This window comes from Salminus brasiliensis, chromosome 18 (assembly GCF_030463535.1).
Source record: "Salminus brasiliensis chromosome 18, fSalBra1.hap2, whole genome shotgun sequence".
NCBI classification, from domain to species: domain Eukaryota; kingdom Metazoa; phylum Chordata; class Actinopteri; order Characiformes; family Bryconidae; genus Salminus; species Salminus brasiliensis.
Window position 1 is genome coordinate 20,338,619 of NC_132895.1, and position 25,590 is coordinate 20,364,208.

At 39.2% G+C, this 25,590-nt stretch overlaps 1 protein-coding gene and 30 non-coding genes across 32 annotated transcripts; all 31 read left to right on the forward strand.

Annotated features, from left to right (window-relative positions):
* Positions 1-315: 315 nt before the first annotated feature.
* On the forward strand, positions 316-388 carry trnav-aac (transfer RNA valine (anticodon AAC)). The gene has a single exon. It is a non-coding gene; the product is annotated as a tRNA-Val (tRNA).
* A 455-nt stretch (positions 389-843) lies between these two features.
* Positions 844-916, forward strand: trnav-cac (transfer RNA valine (anticodon CAC)). Its single transcript has one exon. It is a non-coding gene; the product is annotated as a tRNA-Val (tRNA).
* A 593-nt stretch (positions 917-1,509) lies between these two features.
* Positions 1,510-1,582, forward strand: trnav-aac (transfer RNA valine (anticodon AAC)). The gene has a single exon. It is a non-coding gene; the product is annotated as a tRNA-Val (tRNA).
* A 456-nt stretch (positions 1,583-2,038) lies between these two features.
* Positions 2,039-2,111, forward strand: trnav-cac (transfer RNA valine (anticodon CAC)). The gene has a single exon. It is a non-coding gene; the product is annotated as a tRNA-Val (tRNA).
* Positions 2,112-2,704: 593 nt separating this feature from the next.
* On the forward strand, positions 2,705-2,777 carry trnav-aac (transfer RNA valine (anticodon AAC)). Its single transcript has one exon. It is a non-coding gene; the product is annotated as a tRNA-Val (tRNA).
* Positions 2,778-3,231: 454 nt separating this feature from the next.
* Positions 3,232-3,304, forward strand: trnav-cac (transfer RNA valine (anticodon CAC)). The gene has a single exon. It is a non-coding gene; the product is annotated as a tRNA-Val (tRNA).
* A 580-nt stretch (positions 3,305-3,884) lies between these two features.
* On the forward strand, positions 3,885-3,957 carry trnav-aac (transfer RNA valine (anticodon AAC)). Its single transcript has one exon. It is a non-coding gene; the product is annotated as a tRNA-Val (tRNA).
* Positions 3,958-4,413: 456 nt separating this feature from the next.
* Positions 4,414-4,486, forward strand: trnav-cac (transfer RNA valine (anticodon CAC)). Its single transcript has one exon. It is a non-coding gene; the product is annotated as a tRNA-Val (tRNA).
* Positions 4,487-5,079: 593 nt separating this feature from the next.
* On the forward strand, positions 5,080-5,152 carry trnav-aac (transfer RNA valine (anticodon AAC)). The gene has a single exon. It is a non-coding gene; the product is annotated as a tRNA-Val (tRNA).
* A 455-nt stretch (positions 5,153-5,607) lies between these two features.
* trnam-cau (transfer RNA methionine (anticodon CAU)) lies at positions 5,608-5,680 on the forward strand. The gene has a single exon. It is a non-coding gene; the product is annotated as a tRNA-Met (tRNA).
* A 593-nt stretch (positions 5,681-6,273) lies between these two features.
* Positions 6,274-6,346, forward strand: trnav-aac (transfer RNA valine (anticodon AAC)). The gene has a single exon. It is a non-coding gene; the product is annotated as a tRNA-Val (tRNA).
* Positions 6,347-6,802: 456 nt separating this feature from the next.
* trnav-cac (transfer RNA valine (anticodon CAC)) lies at positions 6,803-6,875 on the forward strand. Its single transcript has one exon. It is a non-coding gene; the product is annotated as a tRNA-Val (tRNA).
* A 580-nt stretch (positions 6,876-7,455) lies between these two features.
* Positions 7,456-7,528, forward strand: trnav-aac (transfer RNA valine (anticodon AAC)). Its single transcript has one exon. It is a non-coding gene; the product is annotated as a tRNA-Val (tRNA).
* A 455-nt stretch (positions 7,529-7,983) lies between these two features.
* On the forward strand, positions 7,984-8,056 carry trnav-cac (transfer RNA valine (anticodon CAC)). The gene has a single exon. It is a non-coding gene; the product is annotated as a tRNA-Val (tRNA).
* Positions 8,057-8,649: 593 nt separating this feature from the next.
* Positions 8,650-8,722, forward strand: trnav-aac (transfer RNA valine (anticodon AAC)). The gene has a single exon. It is a non-coding gene; the product is annotated as a tRNA-Val (tRNA).
* A 455-nt stretch (positions 8,723-9,177) lies between these two features.
* trnav-cac (transfer RNA valine (anticodon CAC)) lies at positions 9,178-9,250 on the forward strand. Its single transcript has one exon. It is a non-coding gene; the product is annotated as a tRNA-Val (tRNA).
* Positions 9,251-9,843: 593 nt separating this feature from the next.
* Positions 9,844-9,916, forward strand: trnav-aac (transfer RNA valine (anticodon AAC)). The gene has a single exon. It is a non-coding gene; the product is annotated as a tRNA-Val (tRNA).
* Positions 9,917-10,372: 456 nt separating this feature from the next.
* Positions 10,373-10,445, forward strand: trnav-cac (transfer RNA valine (anticodon CAC)). Its single transcript has one exon. It is a non-coding gene; the product is annotated as a tRNA-Val (tRNA).
* A 593-nt stretch (positions 10,446-11,038) lies between these two features.
* trnav-aac (transfer RNA valine (anticodon AAC)) lies at positions 11,039-11,111 on the forward strand. Its single transcript has one exon. It is a non-coding gene; the product is annotated as a tRNA-Val (tRNA).
* A 454-nt stretch (positions 11,112-11,565) lies between these two features.
* trnav-cac (transfer RNA valine (anticodon CAC)) lies at positions 11,566-11,638 on the forward strand. Its single transcript has one exon. It is a non-coding gene; the product is annotated as a tRNA-Val (tRNA).
* A 580-nt stretch (positions 11,639-12,218) lies between these two features.
* On the forward strand, positions 12,219-12,291 carry trnav-aac (transfer RNA valine (anticodon AAC)). Its single transcript has one exon. It is a non-coding gene; the product is annotated as a tRNA-Val (tRNA).
* A 456-nt stretch (positions 12,292-12,747) lies between these two features.
* trnav-cac (transfer RNA valine (anticodon CAC)) lies at positions 12,748-12,820 on the forward strand. The gene has a single exon. It is a non-coding gene; the product is annotated as a tRNA-Val (tRNA).
* Positions 12,821-13,413: 593 nt separating this feature from the next.
* trnav-aac (transfer RNA valine (anticodon AAC)) lies at positions 13,414-13,486 on the forward strand. The gene has a single exon. It is a non-coding gene; the product is annotated as a tRNA-Val (tRNA).
* Positions 13,487-13,941: 455 nt separating this feature from the next.
* On the forward strand, positions 13,942-14,014 carry trnam-cau (transfer RNA methionine (anticodon CAU)). The gene has a single exon. It is a non-coding gene; the product is annotated as a tRNA-Met (tRNA).
* Positions 14,015-14,607: 593 nt separating this feature from the next.
* On the forward strand, positions 14,608-14,680 carry trnav-aac (transfer RNA valine (anticodon AAC)). Its single transcript has one exon. It is a non-coding gene; the product is annotated as a tRNA-Val (tRNA).
* A 456-nt stretch (positions 14,681-15,136) lies between these two features.
* trnav-cac (transfer RNA valine (anticodon CAC)) lies at positions 15,137-15,209 on the forward strand. The gene has a single exon. It is a non-coding gene; the product is annotated as a tRNA-Val (tRNA).
* A 580-nt stretch (positions 15,210-15,789) lies between these two features.
* On the forward strand, positions 15,790-15,862 carry trnav-aac (transfer RNA valine (anticodon AAC)). Its single transcript has one exon. It is a non-coding gene; the product is annotated as a tRNA-Val (tRNA).
* A 456-nt stretch (positions 15,863-16,318) lies between these two features.
* Positions 16,319-16,391, forward strand: trnav-cac (transfer RNA valine (anticodon CAC)). Its single transcript has one exon. It is a non-coding gene; the product is annotated as a tRNA-Val (tRNA).
* A 580-nt stretch (positions 16,392-16,971) lies between these two features.
* On the forward strand, positions 16,972-17,044 carry trnav-aac (transfer RNA valine (anticodon AAC)). Its single transcript has one exon. It is a non-coding gene; the product is annotated as a tRNA-Val (tRNA).
* A 455-nt stretch (positions 17,045-17,499) lies between these two features.
* Positions 17,500-17,572, forward strand: trnav-cac (transfer RNA valine (anticodon CAC)). The gene has a single exon. It is a non-coding gene; the product is annotated as a tRNA-Val (tRNA).
* Positions 17,573-18,098: 526 nt separating this feature from the next.
* Positions 18,099-25,402, forward strand: mat2b (methionine adenosyltransferase 2 non-catalytic beta subunit methionine). 2 transcript variants are annotated; one of them, XM_072661730.1, is made up of 7 exons: positions 18,099-18,219; positions 20,579-20,773; positions 20,926-21,040; positions 21,201-21,347; positions 22,107-22,300; positions 23,762-23,875; positions 24,554-25,402. In XM_072661730.1, exons 1-7 carry the CDS (start codon positions 18,190-18,192, stop codon positions 24,728-24,730), a joined length of 972 nt encoding a protein of 323 aa, XP_072517831.1. In that variant the 5' UTR covers positions 18,099-18,189; the 3' UTR covers positions 24,731-25,402. The 2 variants fall into 2 exon arrangements, with proteins under 2 accessions (XP_072517831.1, XP_072517830.1); XM_072661729.1 differs by lacking the exon at positions 18,099-18,219 and adding an exon at positions 18,761-19,215.
* The last annotated feature ends 188 nt before the right edge of the window (positions 25,403-25,590 follow it).

The window sequence follows — 25,590 nt, forward strand, 5'->3', positions numbered from 1 at the left end:
ACATGACTCTAAATTGTAGAACAACACTCCTGTCTATCCAATAAGATTCAGCAGTTTTTCCACGAAACAACTTCTACTCTTGTCCCGGCAAAAATGTGTCCAATATGGGAAACAACAGTGTCTGACAATAAACCTTTAAGAATAAATGAACACCTGGGAAATGTAGCCCAACTTTCTGATTTCATACCAAATGTCTGACACGTACAGTTCTCTCTGTGAGGACCAAACTTCACCCATCAATATTTCTCCGTAATAATGAAGCCCTGTAATAGTCCTCCCGCTGAAGAAGGGTTCACAGGGAACTGGCGGGCAGAGGTTTCCGTAGTGTAGTGGTTATCACGTTCGCCTAACACGCGAAAGGTCCCCGGTTCGAGACCGGGCGGAAACAATGCTTTTTCTGCAACTTTCGAACATTAACTCATCGTCTGTAAACTACAGTCATTTCACTTTCATATCAGGACCATTTCGAGCTATGAAAACCGTGCTCTTTTTGCAAACTATTTTAAATCAGAAATTCCATTTGAAGGAGTAAAGGTTTTTCCCACGAAATACAATAAAATAAAAGATTCTTATTATTTCTTTTAGAATTTTCATTAGAAATGAAATACTTTGATTTTACCATGCTTATTTCTTTCTAATGGCATTTGAAATGCTTGTACAAATGACATTCTTCTAAAAGTCAAATTGTATGTTTAGTCAATGAAATAGTAAACTTGTAATCTGTATTAATGAAAGCCTGTAAGTGTCTGACGAAAATTGTTCCGGTCAATATGTCTTTGTAATGGTGAAAGTTTTTCAGAGCTATTCCTTGAGCAGGGGTCTATAGCTTTTGAGGCTACAAGAGTTTCCGTAGTGTAGTGGTTATCACGTTTGCCTCACACGCGAAAGGTCCCCGGTTCGAAACCGGGCGGAAACAGTGTTTTTCGAACTCTCTTACAGACTAAACCTGAAGTGGAAATTCAGATCCCGTACACTTCTGAAAAAAATGGATTGAAATCAGAAACTATATATGCTTCCAAGGCTTTGAAGTTCAACTGTGCAACACCACAGCAAAACATTTGGGCTTTCTTTATATTATTTGATTTAAATCAGTGTGAGAAAACTGTTTTATCCTGGTTGGCATTGCTCCAGCTAACAAAAATATGTTCTCAGAACGGACCACCAACGTTTCACTTGGATTAATGTGTTCCCTCAACATGACTCTAAATTGTAGAACAACACTCCTGTCTATCCAATAAGATTCAGCAGTTTTTCCACGAAACAACTTCTACTCTTGTCCCGGCAAAAATGTGTCCAATATGGGAAACAACAGTGTCTGACAATAAACCTTTAAGAATAAATGAACACCTGGGAAATGTAGCCCAACTTTCTGATTTCATACCAAATGTCTGACACGTACAGTTCTCTCTGTGAGGACCAAACTTCACCCATCAATATTTCTCCGTAATAATGAAGCCCTGTAATAGTCCTCCCGCTGAAGAAGGGTTCACAGGGAACTGGCGGGCAGAGGTTTCTGTAGTGTAGTGGTTATCACGTTCGCCTAACACGCGAAAGGTCCCCGGTTCGAGACCGGGCGGAAACAATGCTTTTTCTGCAACTTTCGAACATTAAATCATCGTCTGTAAACTACAGTCATTTCACTTTCATATCAGGACCATTTCGAGCTATGAAAACCGTGCTCTTTTTGCAAACTATTTCAAATCAGAAATTCCATTTGAAGGAGTAAAGGTTTTTCCCACGAAATACAATAAAATAAAAGATTCTTATTATTTCTTTTAGAATTTTTTATTAGAAATGAAATACTTTGATTTTACCATGCTTATTTCTTTCTAATGGCATTTGAAATGCTTGTACAAATGACATTCTTCTAAAAGTCAAATTGTATGTTTAGTCAATGAAATAGTAAACTTGTAATCTGTATTAATGAAAGCCTGTAAGTGTCTGACGAAAATTGTTCCGGTCAATATGTCTTTGTAATGGTGAAAGTTTTTCAGAGCTATTCCTTGAGCAGGGGTCTATAGCTTTTGAGACTACAAGAGTTTCCGTAGTGTAGTGGTTATCACGTTCGCCTCACACGCGAAAGGTCCCCGGTTCGAAACCGGGCGGAAACAATGTTTTTCGAACTCTCTTACAGACTAAACCTGAAGTGGAAATTCAGATCCCGTACACTTCTGAAAAAAATGCATTGAAATCAGAAACTATATATGCTTCCAAGGCTTTGAAGTTCAACTGTGCAACACCACAGCAAAACATTTGGGCTTTCTTTATATTATTTGATTTAAATCAGTGTGAGAAAACTGTTTTATCCTGGTTGGCATTGCTCCAGCTAACAAAAATATGTTCTCAGAACGGACCACCAACGTTTCACTTGGATTAATGTGTTCCCTCAACATGACTCTAAATTGTAGAACAACACTCCTGTCTATCCAATAAGATTCAGCAGTTTTTCCACGAAACAACTTCTACTCTTGTCCCGGCAAAAATGTGTCCAATATGGGAAACAACAGTGTCTGACAATAAACCTTTAAGAATAAATGAACACCTGGGAAATGTAGCCCAACTTTCTGATTTCATACCAAATGTCTGACACGTACAGTTCTCTCTGTGAGGACCAAACTTCACCCATCAATATTTCTCCGTAATAATGAAGCCCTGTAATAGTCCTCCCGCTGAAGAAGGGTTCACAGGGAACTGGCGGGCAGAGGTTTCCGTAGTGTAGTGGTTATCACGTTCGCCTAACACGCGAAAGGTCCCCGGTTCGAGACCGGGCGGAAACAATGCTTTTTCTGCAACTTTCGAACATTAAATCATCGTCTGTAAACTACAGTCATTTCACTTTCATATCAGGACCATTTCGAGCTATGAAAACCGTGCTCTTTTTGCAAACTATTTCAAATCAGAAATTCCATTTGAAGGAGTAAAGGTTTTTCCCACGAAATACAATAAAATAAAAGATTCTTATTATTTCTTTTAGAATTTTCATTAGAAATGAAATACTTTGATTTTACCATGCTTATTTCTTTCTAATGGCATTTGAAATGCTTGTACAAATGACATTCTTCTAAAAGTCAAATTGTATGTTTAGTCAATGAAATAGTAAACTTGTAATCTGTATTAATGAAAGCCTGTAAGTGTCTGACGAAAATTGTTCCGGTCAATATGTCTTTGTAATGGTGAAAGTTTTTCAGAGCTATTCCTTGAGCTATTCCTATAGCTTTTGAGACTACAAGAGTTTCCGTAGTGTAGTGGTTATCACGTTCGCCTCACACGCAAAAGGTCCCCGGTTCGAAACCGGGCGGAAACAATGTTTTTCGAACTCTCTTACAGACTAAACCTGAAGTGGAAATTCAGATCCCGTACACTTCTGAAAAAAATGCATTGAAATCAGAAACTATATATGCTTCCAAGGCTTTGAAGTTCAACTGTAAAACATTTGGGCTTTCTTTATATTATTTGATTTAAATCAGTGTGAGAAAACTGTTTTATCCTGGTTGGCATTGCTCCAGCTAACAAAAATATGTTCTCAGAACGGACCACCAACGTTTCACTTGGATTAATGTGTTCCCTCAACATGACTCTAAATTGTAGAACAACACTCCTGTCTATCCAATAAGATTCAGCAGTTTTTCCACGAAACAACTTCTACTCTTGTCCCGGCAAAAATGTGTCCAATATGGGAAACAACAGTGTCTGACAATAAACCTTTAAGAATAAATGAACACCTGGGAAATGTAGCCCAACTTTCTGATTTCATACCAAATGTCTGACACGTACAGTTCTCTCTGTGAGGACCAAACTTCACCCATCAATATTTCTCCGTAATAATGAAGCCCTGTAATAGTCCTCCCGCTGAAGAAGGGTTCACAGGGAACTGGCGGGCAGAGGTTTCCGTAGTGTAGTGGTTATCACGTTCGCCTAACACGCGAAAGGTCCCCGGTTCGAGACCGGGCGGAAACAATGCTTTTTCTGCAACTTTCGAACATTAAATCATCGTCTGTAAACTACAGTCATTTCACTTTCATATCAGGACCATTTCGAGCTATGAAAACCGTGCTCTTTTTGCAAACTATTTCAAATCAGAAATTCCATTTGAAGGAGTAAAGGTTTTTCCCACGAAATACAATAAAATAAAAAATTCTTATTATTTCTTTTAGAATTTTTTATTAGAAATGAAATACTTTGATTTTACCATGCTTATTTCTTTCTAATGGCATTTGAAATGCTTGTACAAATGACATTCTTCTAAAAGTCAAATTGTATGTTTAGTCAATGAAATAGTAAACTTGTAATCTGTATTAATGAAAGCCTGTAAGTGTCTGACGAAAATTGTTCCGGTCAATATGTCTTTGTAATGGTGAAAGTTTTTCAGAGCTATTCCTTGAGCAGGGGTCTATAGCTTTTGAGGCTACAAGAGTTTCCGTAGTGTAGTGGTTATCACGTTTGCCTCACACGCGAAAGGTCCCCGGTTCGAAACCGGGCGGAAACAGTGTTTTTCGAACTCTCTTACAGACTAAACCTGAAGTGGAAATTCAGATCCCGTACACTTCTGAAAAAAATGGATTGAAATCAGAAACTATATATGCTTCCAAGGCTTTGAAGTTCAACTGTGCAACACCACAGCAAAACATTTGGGCTTTCTTTATATTATTTGATTTAAATCAGTGTGAGAAAACTGTTTTATCCTGGTTGGCATTGCTCCAGCTAACAAAAATATGTTCTCAGAACGGACCACCAACGTTTCACTTGGATTAATGTGTTCCCTCAACATGACTCTAAATTGTAGAACAACACTCCTGTCTATCCAATAAGATTCAGCAGTTTTTCCACGAAACAACTTCTACTCTTGTCCCGGCAAAAATGTGTCCAATATGGGAAACAACAGTGTCTGACAATAAACCTTTAAGAATAAATGAACACCTGGGAAATGTAGCCCAACTTTCTGATTTCATACCAAATGTCTGACACGTACAGTTCTCTCTGTGAGGACCAAACTTCACCCATCAATATTTCTCCGTAATAATGAAGCCCTGTAATAGTCCTCCCGCTGAAGAAGGGTTCACAGGGATCTGGCGGGCAGAGGTTTCCGTAGTGTAGTGGTTATCACGTTCGCCTAACACGCGAAAGGTCCCCGGTTCGAGACCGGGCGGAAACAATGCTTATTCTGCAACTTTCGAACATTAACTCATCGTCTGTAAACTACAGTCATTTCACTTTCATATCAGGACCATTTCGAGCTATGAAAACCGTGCTCTTTTTGCAAACTATTTCAAATCAGAAATTCCATTTGAAGGAGTAAAGGTTTTTCCCACGAAATACAATAAAATAAAAGATTCTTATTATTTCTTTTAGAATTTTCATTAGAAATGAAATACTTTGATTTTACCATGCTTATTTCTTTCTAATGGCATTTGAAATGCTTGTACAAATGACATTCTTCTAAAAGTCAAATTGTATGTTTAGTCAATGAAATAGTAAACTTGTAATCTGTATTAATGAAAGCCTGTAAGTGTCTGACGAAAATTGTTCCGGTCAATATGTCTTTGTAATGGTGAAATTTTTTCAGAGCTATTCCTTGGGCAGGGGTCTATAGCTTTTGAGGTTACAAGAGTTTCCGTAGTGTAGTGGTTATCACGTTCGCCTCATACGCGAAAGGTCCCCGGTTCGAAACCGGGCGGAAACAGTGTTTTTCGAACTCTCTTACAGACTAAACCTGAAGTGGAAATTCAGATCCCGTACACTTCTGAAAAAAATGGATTGAAATCAGAAACTATATATGCTTCCAAGGCTTTGAAGTTCAACTGTGCAACACCACAGCAAAACATTTGGGCTTTCTTTATATTATTTGATTTAAATCAGTGTGAGAAAACTGTTTTATCCTGGTTGGCATTGCTCCAGCTAACAAAAATATGTTCTCAGAACGGACCACCAACGTTTCACTTGGATTAATGTGTTCCCTCAACATGACTCTAAATTGTAGAACAACACTCCTGTCTATCCAATAAGATTCAGCAGTTTTTCCACGAAACAACTTCTACTCTTGTCCCGGCAAAAATGTGTCCAATATGGGAAACAACAGTGTCTGACAATAAACCTTTAAGAATAAATGAACACCTGGGAAATGTAGCCCAACTTTCTGATTTCATACCAAATGTCTGACACGTACAGTTCTCTCTGTGAGGACCAAACTTCACCCATCAATATTTCTCCGTAATAATGAAGCCCTGTAATAGTCCTCCCGCTGAAGAAGGGTTCACAGGGAACTGGCGGGCAGAGGTTTCCGTAGTGTAGTGGTTATCACGTTCGCCTAACACGCGAAAGGTCCCCGGTTCGAGACCGGGCGGAAACAATGCTTTTTCTGCAACTTTCGAACATTAACTCATCGTCTGTAAACTACAGTCATTTCACTTTCATATCAGGACCATTTCGAGCTATGAAAACCGTGCTCTTTTTGCAAACTATTTCAAATCAGAAATTCCATTTGAAGGAGTAAAGGTTTTTCCCACGAAATACAATAAAATAAAAGATTCTTATTATTTCTTTTAGAATTTTTTATTAGAAATGAAATACTTTGATTTTACCATGCTTATTTCTTTCTAATGGCATTTGAAATGCTTGTACAAATGACATTCTTCTAAAAGTCAAATTGTATGTTTAGTCAATGAAATAGTAAACTTGTAATCTGTATTAATGAAAGCCTGTAAGTGTCTGACGAAAATTGTTCCGGTCAATATGTCTTTGTAATGGTGAAAGTTTTTCAGAGCTATTCCTTGAGCAGGGGTCTATAGCTTTTGAGACTACAAGAGTTTCCGTAGTGTAGTGGTTATCACGTTCGCCTCACACGCGAAAGGTCCCCGGTTCGAAACCGGGCGGAAACAATGTTTTTCGAACTCTCTTACAGACTAAACCTGAAGTGGAAATTCAGATCCCGTACACTTCTGAAAAAAATGCATTGAAATCAGAAACTATATATGCTTCCAAGGCTTTGAAGTTCAACTGTAAAACATTTGGGCTTTCTTTATATTATTTGATTTAAATCAGTGTGAGAAAACTGTTTTATCCTGGTTGGCATTGCTCCAGCTAACAAAAATATGTTCTCAGAACGGACCACCAACGTTTCACTTGGATTAATGTGTTCCCTCAACATGACTCTAAATTGTAGAACAACACTCCTGTCTATCCAATAAGATTCAGCAGTTTTTCCACGAAACAACTTCTACTCTTGTCCCGGCAAAAATGTGTCCAATATGGGAAACAACAGTGTCTGACAATAAACCTTTAAGAATAAATGAACACCTGGGAAATGTAGCCCAACTTTCTGATTTCATACCAAATGTCTGACACGTACAGTTCTCTCTGTGAGGACCAAACTTCACCCATCAATATTTCTCCGTAATAATGAAGCCCTGTAATAGTCCTCCCGCTGAAGAAGGGTTCACAGGGAACTGGCGGGCAGAGGTTTCCGTAGTGTAGTGGTTATCACGTTCGCCTAACACGCGAAAGGTCCCCGGTTCGAGACCGGGCGGAAACAATGCTTTTTCTGCAACTTTCGAACATTAACTCATCGTCTGTAAACTACAGTCATTTCACTTTCATATCAGGACCATTTCGAGCTATGAAAACCGTGCTCTTTTTGCAAACTATTTTAAATCAGAAATTCCATTTGAAGGAGTAAAGGTTTTTCCCACGAAATACAATAAAATAAAAGATTCTTATTATTTCTTTTAGAATTTTCATTAGAAATGAAATACTTTGATTTTACCATGCTTATTTCTTTCTAATGGCATTTGAAATGCTTGTACAAATGACATTCTTCTAAAAGTCAAATTGTATGTTTAGTCAATGAAATAGTAAACTTGTAATCTGTATTAATGAAAGCCTGTAAGTGTCTGACGAAAATTGTTCCGGTCAATATGTCTTTGTAATGGTGAAAGTTTTTCAGAGCTATTCCTTGAGCAGGGGTCTATAGCTTTTGAGGCTACAAGAGTTTCCGTAGTGTAGTGGTTATCACGTTTGCCTCACACGCGAAAGGTCCCCGGTTCGAAACCGGGCGGAAACAGTGTTTTTCGAACTCTCTTACAGACTAAACCTGAAGTGGAAATTCAGATCCCGTACACTTCTGAAAAAAATGCATTGAAATCAGAAACTATATATGCTTCCAAGGCTTTGAAGTTCAACTGTGCAACACCACAGCAAAACATTTGGGCTTTCTTTATATTATTTGATTTAAATCAGTGTGAGAAAACTGTTTTATCCTGGTTGGCATTGCTCCAGCTAACAAAAATATGTTCTCAGAACGGACCACCAACGTTTCACTTGGATTAATGTGTTCCCTCAACATGACTCTAAATTGTAGAACAACACTCCTGTCTATCCAATAAGATTCAGCAGTTTTTCCACGAAACAACTTCTACTCTTGTCCCGGCAAAAATGTGTCCAATATGGGAAACAACAGTGTCTGACAATAAACCTTTAAGAATAAATGAACACCTGGGAAATGTAGCCCAACTTTCTGATTTCATACCAAATGTCTGACACGTACAGTTCTCTCTGTGAGGACCAAACTTCACCCATCAATATTTCTCCGTAATAATGAAGCCCTGTAATAGTCCTCCCGCTGAAGAAGGGTTCACAGGGAACTGGCGGGCAGAGGTTTCCGTAGTGTAGTGGTTATCACGTTCGCCTAACACGCGAAAGGTCCCCGGTTCGAGACCGGGCGGAAACAATGCTTTTTCTGCAACTTTCGAACATTAACTCATCGTCTGTAAACTACAGTCATTTCACTTTCATATCAGGACCATTTCGAGCTATGAAAACCGTGCTCTTTTTGCAAACTATTTTAAATCAGAAATTCCATTTGAAGGAGTAAAGGTTTTTCCCACGAAATACAATAAAATAAAAGATTCTTATTATTTCTTTTAGAATTTTCATTAGAAATGAAATACTTTGATTTTACCATGCTTATTTCTTTCTAATGGCATTTGAAATGCTTGTACAAATGACATTCTTCTAAAAGTCAAATTGTATGTTTAGTCAATGAAATAGTAAACTTGTAATCTGTATTAATGAAAGCCTGTAAGTGTCTGACGAAAATTGTTCCGGTCAATATGTCTTTGTAATGGTGAAAGTTTTTCAGAGCTATTCCTTGAGCAGGGGTCTATAGCTTTTGAGGCTACAAGAGTTTCCGTAGTGTAGTGGTTATCACGTTTGCCTCACACGCGAAAGGTCCCCGGTTCGAAACCGGGCGGAAACAGTGTTTTTCGAACTCTCTTACAGACTAAACCTGAAGTGGAAATTCAGATCCCGTACACTTCTGAAAAAAATGGATTGAAATCAGAAACTATATATGCTTCCAAGGCTTTGAAGTTCAACTGTGCAACACCACAGCAAAACATTTGGGCTTTCTTTATATTATTTGATTTAAATCAGTGTGAGAAAACTGTTTTATCCTGGTTGGCATTGCTCCAGCTAACAAAAATATGTTCTCAGAACGGACCACCAACGTTTCACTTGGATTAATGTGTTCCCTCAACATGACTCTAAATTGTAGAACAACACTCCTGTCTATCCAATAAGATTCAGCAGTTTTTCCACGAAACAACTTCTACTCTTGTCCCGGCAAAAATGTGTCCAATATGGGAAACAACAGTGTCTGACAATAAACCTTTAAGAATAAATGAACACCTGGGAAATGTAGCCCAACTTTCTGATTTCATACCAAATGTCTGACACGTACAGTTCTCTCTGTGAGGACCAAACTTCACCCATCAATATTTCTCCGTAATAATGAAGCCCTGTAATAGTCCTCCCGCTGAAGAAGGGTTCACAGGGAACTGGCGGGCAGAGGTTTCTGTAGTGTAGTGGTTATCACGTTCGCCTAACACGCGAAAGGTCCCCGGTTCGAGACCGGGCGGAAACAATGCTTTTTCTGCAACTTTCGAACATTAAATCATCGTCTGTAAACTACAGTCATTTCACTTTCATATCAGGACCATTTCGAGCTATGAAAACCGTGCTCTTTTTGCAAACTATTTCAAATCAGAAATTCCATTTGAAGGAGTAAAGGTTTTTCCCACGAAATACAATAAAATAAAAGATTCTTATTATTTCTTTTAGAATTTTTTATTAGAAATGAAATACTTTGATTTTACCATGCTTATTTCTTTCTAATGGCATTTGAAATGCTTGTACAAATGACATTCTTCTAAAAGTCAAATTGTATGTTTAGTCAATGAAATAGTAAACTTGTAATCTGTATTAATGAAAGCCTGTAAGTGTCTGACGAAAATTGTTCCGGTCAATATGTCTTTGTAATGGTGAAAGTTTTTCAGAGCTATTCCTTGAGCAGGGGTCTATAGCTTTTGAGACTACAAGAGTTTCCGTAGTGTAGTGGTTATCACGTTCGCCTCACACGCGAAAGGTCCCCGGTTCGAAACCGGGCGGAAACAATGTTTTTCGAACTCTCTTACAGACTAAACCTGAAGTGGAAATTCAGATCCCGTACACTTCTGAAAAAAATGCATTGAAATCAGAAACTATATATGCTTCCAAGGCTTTGAAGTTCAACTGTGCAACACCACAGCAAAACATTTGGGCTTTCTTTATATTATTTGATTTAAATCAGTGTGAGAAAACTGTTTTATCCTGGTTGGCATTGCTCCAGCTAACAAAAATATGTTCTCAGAACGGACCACCAACGTTTCACTTGGATTAATGTGTTCCCTCAACATGACTCTAAATTGTAGAACAACACTCCTGTCTATCCAATAAGATTCAGCAGTTTTTCCACGAAACAACTTCTACTCTTGTCCCGGCAAAAATGTGTCCAATATGGGAAACAACAGTGTCTGACAATAAACCTTTAAGAATAAATGAACACCTGGGAAATGTAGCCCAACTTTCTGATTTCATACCAAATGTCTGACACGTACAGTTCTCTCTGTGAGGACCAAACTTCACCCATCAATATTTCTCCGTAATAATGAAGCCCTGTAATAGTCCTCCCGCTGAAGAAGGGTTCACAGGGAACTGGCGGGCAGAGGTTTCCGTAGTGTAGTGGTTATCACGTTCGCCTAACACGCGAAAGGTCCCCGGTTCGAGACCGGGCGGAAACAATGCTTTTTCTGCAACTTTCGAACATTAAATCATCGTCTGTAAACTACAGTCATTTCACTTTCATATCAGGACCATTTCGAGCTATGAAAACCGTGCTCTTTTTGCAAACTATTTCAAATCAGAAATTCCATTTGAAGGAGTAAAGGTTTTTCCCACGAAATACAATAAAATAAAAGATTCTTATTATTTCTTTTAGAATTTTCATTAGAAATGAAATACTTTGATTTTACCATGCTTATTTCTTTCTAATGGCATTTGAAATGCTTGTACAAATGACATTCTTCTAAAAGTCAAATTGTATGTTTAGTCAATGAAATAGTAAACTTGTAATCTGTATTAATGAAAGCCTGTAAGTGTCTGACGAAAATTGTTCCGGTCAATATGTCTTTGTAATGGTGAAAGTTTTTCAGAGCTATTCCTTGAGCTATTCCTATAGCTTTTGAGACTACAAGAGTTTCCGTAGTGTAGTGGTTATCACGTTCGCCTCACACGCAAAAGGTCCCCGGTTCGAAACCGGGCGGAAACAATGTTTTTCGAACTCTCTTACAGACTAAACCTGAAGTGGAAATTCAGATCCCGTACACTTCTGAAAAAAATGCATTGAAATCAGAAACTATATATGCTTCCAAGGCTTTGAAGTTCAACTGTAAAACATTTGGGCTTTCTTTATATTATTTGATTTAAATCAGTGTGAGAAAACTGTTTTATCCTGGTTGGCATTGCTCCAGCTAACAAAAATATGTTCTCAGAACGGACCACCAACGTTTCACTTGGATTAATGTGTTCCCTCAACATGACTCTAAATTGTAGAACAACACTCCTGTCTATCCAATAAGATTCAGCAGTTTTTCCACGAAACAACTTCTACTCTTGTCCCGGCAAAAATGTGTCCAATATGGGAAACAACAGTGTCTGACAATAAACCTTTAAGAATAAATGAACACCTGGGAAATGTAGCCCAACTTTCTGATTTCATACCAAATGTCTGACACGTACAGTTCTCTCTGTGAGGACCAAACTTCACCCATCAATATTTCTCCGTAATAATGAAGCCCTGTAATAGTCCTCCCGCTGAAGAAGGGTTCACAGGGAACTGGCGGGCAGAGGTTTCCGTAGTGTAGTGGTTATCACGTTCGCCTAACACGCGAAAGGTCCCCGGTTCGAGACCGGGCGGAAACAATGCTTTTTCTGCAACTTTCGAACATTAAATCATCGTCTGTAAACTACAGTCATTTCACTTTCATATCAGGACCATTTCGAGCTATGAAAACCGTGCTCTTTTTGCAAACTATTTCAAATCAGAAATTCCATTTGAAGGAGTAAAGGTTTTTCCCACGAAATACAATAAAATAAAAAATTCTTATTATTTCTTTTAGAATTTTTTATTAGAAATGAAATACTTTGATTTTACCATGCTTATTTCTTTCTAATGGCATTTGAAATGCTTGTACAAATGACATTCTTCTAAAAGTCAAATTGTATGTTTAGTCAATGAAATAGTAAACTTGTAATCTGTATTAATGAAAGCCTGTAAGTGTCTGACGAAAATTGTTCCGGTCAATATGTCTTTGTAATGGTGAAAGTTTTTCAGAGCTATTCCTTGAGCAGGGGTCTATAGCTTTTGAGGCTACAAGAGTTTCCGTAGTGTAGTGGTTATCACGTTTGCCTCACACGCGAAAGGTCCCCGGTTCGAAACCGGGCGGAAACAGTGTTTTTCGAACTCTCTTACAGACTAAACCTGAAGTGGAAATTCAGATCCCGTACACTTCTGAAAAAAATGGATTGAAATCAGAAACTATATATGCTTCCAAGGCTTTGAAGTTCAACTGTGCAACACCACAGCAAAACATTTGGGCTTTCTTTATATTATTTGATTTAAATCAGTGTGAGAAAACTGTTTTATCCTGGTTGGCATTGCTCCAGCTAACAAAAATATGTTCTCAGAACGGACCACCAACGTTTCACTTGGATTAATGTGTTCCCTCAACATGACTCTAAATTGTAGAACAACACTCCTGTCTATCCAATAAGATTCAGCAGTTTTTCCACGAAACAACTTCTACTCTTGTCCCGGCAAAAATGTGTCCAATATGGGAAACAACAGTGTCTGACAATAAACCTTTAAGAATAAATGAACACCTGGGAAATGTAGCCCAACTTTCTGATTTCATACCAAATGTCTGACACGTACAGTTCTCTCTGTGAGGACCAAACTTCACCCATCAATATTTCTCCGTAATAATGAAGCCCTGTAATAGTCCTCCCGCTGAAGAAGGGTTCACAGGGATCTGGCGGGCAGAGGTTTCCGTAGTGTAGTGGTTATCACGTTCGCCTAACACGCGAAAGGTCCCCGGTTCGAGACCGGGCGGAAACAATGCTTATTCTGCAACTTTCGAACATTAACTCATCGTCTGTAAACTACAGTCATTTCACTTTCATATCAGGACCATTTCGAGCTATGAAAACCGTGCTCTTTTTGCAAACTATTTCAAATCAGAAATTCCATTTGAAGGAGTAAAGGTTTTTCCCACGAAATACAATAAAATAAAAGATTCTTATTATTTCTTTTAGAATTTTCATTAGAAATGAAATACTTTGATTTTACCATGCTTATTTCTTTCTAATGGCATTTGAAATGCTTGTACAAATGACATTCTTCTAAAAGTCAAATTGTATGTTTAGTCAATGAAATAGTAAACTTGTAATCTGTATTAATGAAAGCCTGTAAGTGTCTGACGAAAATTGTTCCGGTCAATATGTCTTTGTAATGGTGAAATTTTTTCAGAGCTATTCCTTGGGCAGGGGTCTATAGCTTTTGAGGTTACAAGAGTTTCCGTAGTGTAGTGGTTATCACGTTCGCCTCATACGCGAAAGGTCCCCGGTTCGAAACCGGGCGGAAACAGTGTTTTTCGAACTCTCTTACAGACTAAACCTGAAGTGGAAATTCAGATCCCGTACACTTCTGAAAAAAATGGATTGAAATCAGAAACTATATATGCTTCCAAGGCTTTGAAGTTCAACTGTGCAACACCACAGCAAAACATTTGGGCTTTCTTTATATTATTTGATTTAAATCAGTGTGAGAAAACTGTTTTATCCTGGTTGGCATTGCTCCAGCTAACAAAAATATGTTCTCAGAACGGACCACCAACGTTTCACTTGGATTAATGTGTTCCCTCAACATGACTCTAAATTGTAGAACAACACTCCTGTCTATCCAATAAGATTCAGCAGTTTTTCCACGAAACAACTTCTACTCTTGTCCCGGCAAAAATGTGTCCAATATGGGAAACAACAGTGTCTGACAATAAACCTTTAAGAATAAATGAACACCTGGGAAATGTAGCCCAACTTTCTGATTTCATACCAAATGTCTGACACGTACAGTTCTCTCTGTGAGGACCAAACTTCACCCATCAATATTTCTCCGTAATAATGAAGCCCTGTAATAGTCCTCCCGCTGAAGAAGGGTTCACAGGGAACTGGCGGGCAGAGGTTTCCGTAGTGTAGTGGTTATCACGTTCGCCTAACACGCGAAAGGTCCCCGGTTCGAGACCGGGCGGAAACAATACTTTTTCTGCAACTTTCGAACATTAAATCATCGTCTGTAAACTACAGTCATTTCACTTTCATATCAGGACCATTTCGAGCTATGAAAACCGTGCTCTTTTTGCAAACTATTTCAAATCAGAAATTCCATTTGAAGGAGTAAAGGTTTTTCCCACGAAATACAATAAAATAAAAGATTCTTATTATTTCTTTTAGAATTTTTTATTAGAAATGAAATACTTTGATTTTACCATGCTTATTTCTTTCTAATGGCATTTGAAATGCTTGTACAAATGACATTCTTCTAAAAGTCAAATTGTATGTTTAGTCAATGAAATAGTAAACTTGTAATCTGTATTAATGAAAGCCTGTAAGTGTCTGACGAAAATTGTTCCGGTCAATATGTCTTTGTAATGGTGAAAGTTTTTCAGAGCTATTCCTTGAGCAGGGGTCTATAGCTTTTGAGACTACAAGAGTTTCCGTAGTGTAGTGGTTATCACGTTCGCCTCACACGCGAAAGGTCCCCGGTTCGAAACCGGGCGGAAACAATGTTTTTCGAACTCTCTTACAGACTAAACCTGAAGTGGAAATTCAGATCCCGTACACTTCTGAAAAAAATGCATTGAAATCAGAAACTATATATGCTTCCAAGGCTTTGAAGTTCAACTGTAAAACATTTGGGCTTTCTTTATATTATTTGATTTAAATCAGTGTGAGAAAACTGTTTTATCCTGGTTGGCATTGCTCCAGCTAACAAAAATATGTTCTCAGAACGGACCACCAACGTTTCACTTGGATTAATGTGTTCCCTCAACATGACTCTAAATTGTAGAACAACACTCCTGTCTATCCAATAAGATTCAGCAGTTTTTCCACGAAACAACTTCTACTCTTGTCCCGGCAAAAATGTGTCCAATATGGGAAACAACAGTGTCTGACAATAAACCTTTAAGAATAAATGAACACCTGGGAAATGTAGCCCAACTTTCTGATTTCATACCAAATGTCTGACACGTACAGTTCTCTCTGTGAGGACCAAACTTCACCCATCAATATTTCTCCGTAATAATGAAGCCCTGTAATAGTCCTCCCGCTGAAGAAGGGTTCACAGGGACCTGGCGGGCAGAGGTTTCCGTAGTGTAGTGGTTATCACGTTCGCCTAACACGCGAAAGGTCCCCGGTTCGAGACCGGGCGGAAACAATGCTTATTCTGCAACTTTCGAACATTAACTCATCGTCTGTAAACTACAGTCATTTCACTTTCATATCAGGACCATTTCGAGCTATGAAAACCGTGCTCTTTTTGCAAACTATTTCAAATCAGAAATTCCATTTGAAGGAGTAAAGGTTTTTCCCACGAAATACAATAAAATAAAAGATTCTTATTATTTCTTTTAGAATTTTTTATTAGAAATGAAATACTTTGATTTTACCATGCTTATTTCTTTCTAATGGCATTTGAAATGCTTGTACAAATGACATTCTTCTAAAAGTCAAATTGTATGTTTAGTCAATGAAATAGTAAACTTGTAATCTGTATTAATGAAAGCCTGTAAGTGTCTGACGAAAATTGTTCCGGTCAATATGTCTTTGTAATGGTGAAAGTTTTTCAGAGCTATTCCTTGAGCAGGGGTCTATAGCTTTTGAGACTACAAGAGTTTCCGTAGTGTAGTGGTTATCACGTTCGCCTCACACGCGAAAGGTCCCCGGTTCGAAACCGGGCGGAAACAATGTTTTTCGAACTCTCTTACAGACTAAACCTGAAGTGGAAATTCAGATCCCGTACACTTCTGAAAAAAATGCATTGAAATCAGAAACTATATATGCTTCCAAGGCTTTGAAGTTCAACTGTAAAACATTTGGGCTTTCTTTATATTATTTGATTTAAATCAGTGTGAGAAAACTGTTTTATCCTGGTTGGCATTGCTCCAGCTAACAAAAATATGTTCTCAGAACGGACCACCAACGTTTCACTTGGATTAATGTGTTCCCTCAACATGACTCTAAATTGTAGAACAACACTCCTGTCTATCCAATAAGATTCAGCAGTTTTTCCACGAAACAACTTCTACTCTTGTCCCGGCAAAAATGTGTCCAATATGGGAAACAACAGTGTCTGACAATAAACCTTTAAGAATAAATGAACACCTGGGAAATGTAGCCCAACTTTCTGATTTCATACCAAATGTCTGACACGTACAGTTCTCTCTGTGAGGACCAAACTTCACCCATCAATATTTCTCCGTAATAATGAAGCCCTGTAATAGTCCTCCCGCTGAAGAAGGGTTCACAGGGACCTGGCGGGCAGAGGTTTCCGTAGTGTAGTGGTTATCACGTTCGCCTAACACGCGAAAGGTCCCCGGTTCGAGACCGGGCGGAAACAATGCTTATTCTGCAACTTTCGAACATTAACTCATCGTCTGTAAACTACAGTCATTTCACTTTCATATCAGGACCATTTCGAGCTATGAAAACCGTGCTCTTCTTGCAAACTATTTCAAATCAGAAATTCCATTTGAAGGAGTAAAGGTTTTTCCCACGAAATACAATAAAATAAAAGATTCTTATTATTTCTTTTAGAATTTTCATTAGAAATGAAATACTTTGATTTTACCATGCTTATTTCTTTCTAATGGCATTTGAAATGCTTGTACAAATGACATTCTTCTAAAAGTCAAATTGTATGTTTAGTCAATGAAATAGTAAACTTGTAATCTGTATTAATGAAAGCCTGTAAGTGTCTGACGAAAATTGTTCCGGTCAATATGTCTTTGTAATGGTGAAAGTTTTTCAGAGCTATTCCTTGAGCAGGGGTCTATAGCTTTTGAGACTACAAGAGCTTCCGTAGTGTAGTGGTTATCACGTTCGCCTCACACGCGAAAGGTCCCCGGTTCGAAACCGGGCGGAAACAATGTTTTTCGAACTCTCTTACAGACTAAACCTGAAGTGGAAATTCAGATCCCGTACACTTCTGAAAAAAATGGATTGAAATCAGAAACTATATATGCTTCCAAGGCTTTGAAGTTCAACTGTGCAACACCACAGCTAGGTCTCAGCAGCCCACTGCAATGCTGAGTAAATTGTAGTTTGCATCATTTATTCAAACTGTTTTAAATCTGAAATTTAATTTGAACAATTTTTCTTACACATTTTATTTTCAACAGAAATATTTAAATTTTACTATGGTAATTTCATGCTAATGAAATTAGTTACATGCAGAAATTACATTACATGAATATATATCACACTAAAATTATAAGACTGGCTATAGCACACACCTGTATTTTATTGAGACCAAATTACACCAATGATTAAAATGCAGGGTTCACTGTAGATTACCTCAACATCATAGTGAATGATTTGGTGTCTCCATAGTTCTGCGTTACTGCTGCGCCTGTTTCCCCGTCGACTGAAGCAAAGAGGACTTTTATTTTGAAATAAATCAACTACAGGAGTAAACAGCCGGTCAAACTCTTTCAGCAGTTACTGGACTGACTGGTGCAGTAAATACTACAGTTAGTGAACATCATGCCTGGATTTGATTTTGGCGAGTTTGAGGTAAAGTGGTCAGTTAGTGAACGTTTACGCTGTAGTGCTGTATGTCGTGTTATCGTTAGTCTGGTCGTTAGGAATGATCTCAGAGAGTGAACTGGGATTTAACGTTAGCCACCAGTGTAGCTGTTTATCTATCTGTCCTGGCTAGTGCTATCTATGTAAAGTATATGTTGTGGGGTTTTTTTACACTGTGCTGTATCCTAGCTTTATTCTAAAAAACGATCATTTGAACATCAGCCCAAAGTGCACTGTTACTGTAGCTGCTAACGTTCGCCCAACGACACTGAAGCTGCATGTAACGTCTAGATGAGCTTATTAACTGACAGCTAGCTAACATCTGTTTAGGAAAACGGAATTGTGTTTATTTACATTGGTAGTTATCTAAAACATTTGTAAACAACCGTGTTTACTGCAGAGTTTCTATCTATCTAGCTGAAAGTTTGAGGAACTGATTCTGTTTACAGTTCGTTTTTGGCTCTCATGCGTTTTAAGTTCCTGTGTTATTAATGACCGTGTTTTGCTATTCTCTGTTTAACCGTGTTTAACTGCAGTGTAGCAGATTGTGTGTGTTTGTTTTCTGGACCGAGACATTTTATTAAGAAAGACTGTAGCTAGCTGCTAGAGTTAGGCACGCACTGCGTACAGGAGTTGCCGCGATGATGTCCTAGAATGGTTGCCTGTTTACGCCTGCGCCCTCTGCGCAAATCCTGTCCGGATTCTCTGGTTATTAAACCGATTGCGTGTGTTTTTTTGTGTATGTGTGAAAGTTTTGCTGGCGCAGGTGTGTGTTTGTGTGTGTGGTGGCTGTTCTGTCATATGTGTTCTTGGTGTGGACGGGACTAACCCAGCTGACTTGAAGAAAGGCACGCGGTTGAGTGTCGCGTTGTGTAAAGGCGTCGTTGTTACGGGGCATGGTAGAGAGAGAGCCGCACTGACATGAGTGAGAGAGAGAAAGAGCTCAAAATACATTTTAGCCCCGGACATGTGCAGCTTGTGCAGGTAAGGCCTTCCTCAGCATCAGCTCCACTGTCTCCTGCACTCCTGTTCTCCTCAGTTCGGCTGTCAGTGGACCTGGGGGTCTGGGTTAGTGCAGTTCCGGAAGCTCTGTGTTTTGGAAGCCCCTCATGGGATTGGAGAGGCTGACGCCTGATGTTAATACTATGGAAGAATGTGGAAGTTGGTTGTTTACAAAAATAAATACACCACATGAAAACCTTTGTCTATTTAAACCCATTTAAGCATGTGGGCATTCATTTGAACAGCATGAAGGGATGAAGGTGGTAGACGAAGAAAAATACAACTGAAGGAATGGGCCACTTGCTAGGATGGCTTCATCTGGCCATGCTGGCGGTTGTTTCACTAGTAAAAGATTTTCCGGACAGTGCATTGCCTGATCCTCCCAGACTTGCGCATCTCCAACCTTATATAGCATTCAGGCTTAAAGGCTTTGTAGAGTTCCTTGGATCTGGCCATGGTGAGACCACTTCAACTCCGACAGTCAAGAGCAACCCTACTAAATGTCTGAGGTTTAAATAAGACAGGCTCCTCCAAGAAGTATTGACCAAATGATCTTCTAATCATCAGCATTTCTCTTAATTACATTTGCTTTATTTTAAAGGACAATTATTCAGTATTGTATTTATCTCATCTCTCTACTACCTCTCAGTATTGTTCAAAAGAAGATCAGCTGTCCAGATGTTTAAATATGTGAAGACAAAGTCAGTTTTTTTTCTTCGACATGACTGTACAGTGCTTGGGGAGATAAGAGCTCATGTACTGCTCAGACCACAGCCTGTTGTGCCCATTGGCCTTCATGGAATAGATATGAGCTGTGAAGGTCAGATTTTTAGAAGATGAACGACTACTAGTTTATTTTTAACAGCTTTCGCGGTTGCAGTCTGCTAATCCCTTGAAATCCGTCTTAGATATAAGTACAGAGAAACATAGCCCTGTTCTTTCATTTACAAGTTACACACTAAACTGGAGCACAATGGAATAACTATGCATACATTTTTGTAGCACCTCAGCAATGTCACCCAAAACAATGGATTTTTACTGGTCACTTCACTGCCAAACCAGCAGTTATTTGTCTGATAACCTGGGGAAGTCAAGTCAAATTGAAATGAATAGTGCTTTTTTATAACCTGATGTTTTAGCAAAGTAGCTTTACCGAATAAACAAATAAATATGAAACCCAAAGTGAGCAAAGGGTGCCTGTGGCAAAGAAAAACTCCCTGAAAGCTGGAGGAACCAAGGGAGGAACAAAGAATCACAAGGGTGGAGCCATCCTCCTCCACCTTTTTTTTAAAGAGTAGTAAACAGATTGTTTCTGAACAGATCTCTGGTTTATGGCCTTCCACAGGAGGATGTGTACACCCCTTACAGGCGTGTGCTTGTGACGGGAGCGACTGGTCTTCTCGGGCGTGCGGTCTACAAAGAGTTCCAGAACAATGACTGGGATGCACTCGGCTCGGGGTACAACCGTGCTCGCCCTCGTTTCCTGAGGTGCAACCTGCTGGACGAAGATGCTGTGCGAGCGGTTATTCACGACTTTCAGGTGCTTACAGCTCACTGCTAAAAATTACAGCACGAGTCTCCACAGCATTTCCACTTTCCACATGAATGCTGCCTGCAGCCTGTGGTCAATCATCTTTCCACTAATGTAATGTTGCTGCCTCATTGATCTTCTTGTTTTGTGAACTCATGCAGCCCCATGTGATCGTGCACTGTGCTGCTGAGAGGAGGCCAGACGTGGTGGAGCATCACACAGAGGCAGCCTTGAACCTGAACGTACATGCATGTGCTACTCTGGCAAAAGAAGCAGGTTAGTCCAGTGACCAATAAGAAATGAGGGTAGAGGAAGTAGAATTGTCGTGGAGTTGTTTGTTTGGTCAATTTCTGTGATGCTATTGTTTTTTAGTTTTATTTATTGTTTGTATCCTTTTCTTGGTTTTATATATTCTATTGTTTGTTCATATACACAGCTGGCATCTTCCTGCTCTACATTAGCACGGATTATGTATTCGATGGACGTAATCCCCCATACGGAGAAAATGATGCACCAAACCCATTGAACATGTATGGGAAGTCCAAACTTGAAGGAGAAAGAGAGATTCTCAGACACTGTCCAGGTAGAATTCCTTAACATTTACACCCACTGTTACGAGTGAATCTTCCCATTATGTACAGTTTAAGTTCTCAAACCCACTTAGCAAACATGCAAGCACCTGAAGAGGCAGTAAAACTGTATTGCCAATACACCCCTTACTGTCTTCACTCATGTACCGTCTTTGGTTTGAAAACAACCATCACACCCGGGCGTCTATAAATGATTTAGTAATTACAAGTTAATACAAGGTAATAATAGTCATTACTAAATAATAAATGACTCAGTACCTACTAGGAGTTATTGACTACCAACTACCATAAATGAGCAAGGATTGAAGTGATGAGTAAAAGTGTGAGGATTACGTATTTAGGTAGGGTTCCAAATTAAAACATTCCTTTAGGATTCTGGTCCACATTGAGTGTGTCACTTCCTGCAATAGCACTTTCATGCTGGATATCTCTCGACCTACCACATCCCAAGGTTGTTCTATTGTGTCCATGAGCACATGGTCAGCAGCAATCCTCATATAACCTGTGACATTCAAGCCATGATTTATTGTTGAGTTACTGTAGCTTTTCGATCAGCTCTAACAAGTCTGGCCTTTCTCCATTTACCGCACTCATTAACAAGGTATTTATGTCTGCAGAACTGCAGTCTGTCTGAAACCAACAATCATGTTATGCTCAAAATCACTGAGATCACATTTTTTCCTTGTTCTGATGGTTAAGGGGAACATTCTTGAACATTATTGACTGACTGACTGAGTCTTTTCTCTTCCTAGGTGCTGCTATATTACGCGTGCCTATTTTGTATGGAGAGGTGGAGAAGGTGGAGGAGAGTGCAGTAACGGTGCTGTGGGACCGCGTCCAGGAAGGGGCAGAGAGCTGCACTATAGACCACTGCCAGCAGCGCTTCCCCACCTACACGCATGATGTGGCACGCGTCTGCAGGAACATGGCTGAGAGGGCTCTTCAGGTGACCACAGGACCCTTACACTCTCAGCCTGCGTTCATACTAGCAGACAACAAGTCCCTTATGTCATCTCTAGTTTGTCTCCTGTGGGTGTGTTTGAGGCCGCTTGCGTTAATATTGCTTGTGTACAGGGTCCAGCTTTAGGCAGGAAAATATTATAGCCAAAACAAATGCTATATATGGATATGGGTTTTTTTTCTCACTCTCTTTTCCAGTAAATCATATCCCCTGCCTATGTGCACAGGTGCATTAAGTAAAATGGAAACATAAGAAAGAAGTAGAAGAAGTAGTTATGAGCCTCTCTTCCATGTTTAGCACCACACTGTTGAGAGTAGGAATGCCAGTAGGAGCAAAAAGTTCAAAGAGCAGAAGCTGGGACCTCAAACCTTAAGTATCTAAGATTGGTCTGAAGAATTTGTTGGAGCCAAATGTTTAGAATTTCTCTTTACTGTGTCATAATTCATTTGCACAAAGTTGAGAAAATCCCAACTTCCCAACAGCTACAAATCCTGTACTCCTATAGAAAATGGGCGCTTGTACCTCTGTCACCTGCTGGAACACAGTTGCGCTGCTGCTCCTAAATACTTTTTTCTGCTTTAGTGTTGGTTCACAACATTTTATTACCAAATACCAGTAATAACTTTAATGAACAGAAATTCCCATAATCAAGAAGATCAACTGATATTGTTTTGTATGTTTATCGAAAAACATAGTCCGGTAGATTTACAGATGAATATTTGTCCATGAATGACCATTTTTGTCATTCTGAGAACACAAACAGCTGCTGTCTTGATGGTGCTCATGACTGCCATTTCATGTGATTAGTTATATGATAAGATATGTTAGGCAAGGCTCTGTGTTTATGAAGTGAGTTATTGGCATCCCAAAAACAATAAACTGGTGTTCCTCCAGGTCTAAATATGACTGCTGTTTAGAAATCACTAAAAAACATTCAACTGACTTCCCAGACCAGGCAGATTTGATTACCTGCATGCCAAGTTTGTTGTCACTTGCCACATTTACTCCTGGTACTTCAGCCAGTGCAGGCACTCCTATGTTCTCGTGTGTAAACTGAGAGGAAAGTGCCATCTAGCTGTAGAAGTAAAATGTGCAATGCTAATGCTAAAGTGTAAATGCAGTAAATGGCTTAATGGCAACCACATTTGCATACATCTAATGTTGTTTATTTTGTATTTATTCTAAATTTGTATTTGAATTTTTTGCCATTCTATATAATTTAATCAGACATGGGCACAGGGCACAATACTGTGTGGCTATTGCATTGTGACATTTACCCCAAAACCTCTTCTACTCAGCATAACCAGATTAAAATGGGCCAAAACATGTGTCACTGGTTTCTACTGAAAAACAAATAAAAAAGGCTGATGGGTGTAGAAATGGCAGTCTGGGCTGTCCTGGTCTCTACATATATTTTTTTGTCTTTCTGTTTATGTTGCACTGTAGGATCCATCCTTGCGAGGGATCTTCCATTATTCTGGCAAAGAGCAGATGACCAAATATGAGATGGCCTGTGCCATTGCAGATGCATTTAACCTGCCCAGCAGTCACCTCATACCGGTAAGTCACACTCTGCTGTTCATGTAGCACAGTGCAGGTGATGTTACTGAGAGGTTGCGATGTTTAGAGGGAGCAATAAGTTAGGTGTGCACTTTGTTCTTATTATTTTATGCTGGTATGAAATGATGAGGATCGAAAGCATGTCTAAGGACATTAAGTATACACCAGGCCTGCTGAATAGGAGATTCAGTGTTATAATGTGTTATAGAACTAGTAATGTAAGCATGTTTAATAATTATACATGCACTGAACTGTTTGTATGTTTTCATGAATTTCCTACAACCAGTCTGACAGGAGATGGTGTTCTTTCAAATATGTAAACTGTTAACTTCCTAGATTCAGATTTTTCAGGATCATAGACACATTACCAGTGATTTTTACTTTTTATTTTTAGGAAGGCTTGGACTAAGCCTCAGATTGTTGTGGAAACAAAGTGTGTTTTGGAAATACTCAAACAGCTTCCATCACACTTTAGTAAACAAACAGTAAATTATAGGCGAACATTTCTTTGAGCAACTTTTTAACCTTACTGATACCAAATTCCCACTAAACAGTTTCTTATTTATTCTTTTTACTGGATATACCAGTTTGTAATGCAGTGTGTTTGTGTGTGTGTTTGTGTGTGTGTTTGTGTGTGTGTTTGTGTGTGTGTGTGTGTGTGTGTGTGTGTGTGTGTAGCTGACGGAGCAGCCTGCTGGTGCCGGGGCTCAGAGGCCACAGAACGCGCAGTTGGAGTGCTCTCGTCTGGAGCTGCTTGGTCTAAGTGTTGAACCCACCCCCTTCAAAACGGCTGTAAGAGACAGTCTGTGGCCCTTCCTCCATGACAAACGCTGGAGACAGACCGTCTTTCACTGAGGCAGCACACACACACACACACACATTCCTGATTCTAGCGTTAAACAGGCCTGCTCTGTCCCACATTTGATATTATTTGATATGTGAGCTAATTTATTGCAACTATTCAGCAGTTCACCACCTTTTGTGTTTGTTTGTGCGTATTGCACTAGCGTGTCTCTGTACGACAGTGGCTCTTTCACAGTATTCTACCCTGAGGTTTCTCACAAACTGGTTGTTAGTGGGATTGTACAAGAATGTCAGTATTTCAAGACCTAACTTCCTTTTGGGAAACACTGCAGTGCTTCGCAAAGAACCCTACATTATGTTCAGCCAATCAGCTTTCGCTGCTACAGAAATAGCCGAGCGAGTGTGATTATACATGCCTAAACGTCTAAAAGTACTAGATGAAATTAGCCTGCAAAATCACGTTCACTGTCCCTTTCCTTCACTATGAACAAAGCCGGATGATCGCACTGGAACTGGAAATGCTTGGGATACTTGGTTGGAGTCAGTGTATCTGTAAGAGGATGTGTTTTCCTTTTCTTTGTTGCACATGCGAGACACAGTGACTGAGTGTTTGTTTGAGTTATATGATGAACCTCTGGACCTTTTTGTTTGGTTCTGACCTTTTGGACCACACTGCTGTAAATAAATGTCCTGCTGAAATAAACATTAAGCTTGATACAGCCATCATTGTTCCTTATGTAACCTGGAAGAGCTGTTGGAAATTTGTAGCACTTCCACTTTTAACAGTTTCAGTGCTTCATAAATGGGGTGAGTTTAGCTGCTAACCTGCTCCTGCCCTCATAGCATCATACTTTCCACTCCAGTGGTCATGTGAGGTTGACACTGTGTGTGTGTGTGTGTGTGTGAGAGAG

Coding starts and splice junctions, on each gene's coding strand:
- mat2b (XM_072661729.1), top strand. CDS start 19,153: ATGAGTGAGAGAGAGAAAGAGCTCAAAATACATTTTAGCCCCGGACAT. Junction 20,774..20,925: donor CGGTTATTCACGACTTTCAG/GTGCTTACAGCT, acceptor GAACTCATGCAG/CCCCATGTGATCGTGCACTG. Junction 23,876..24,553: donor CCAGCAGTCACCTCATACCG/GTAAGTCACACT, acceptor GTGTGTGTGTAG/CTGACGGAGCAGCCTGCTGG.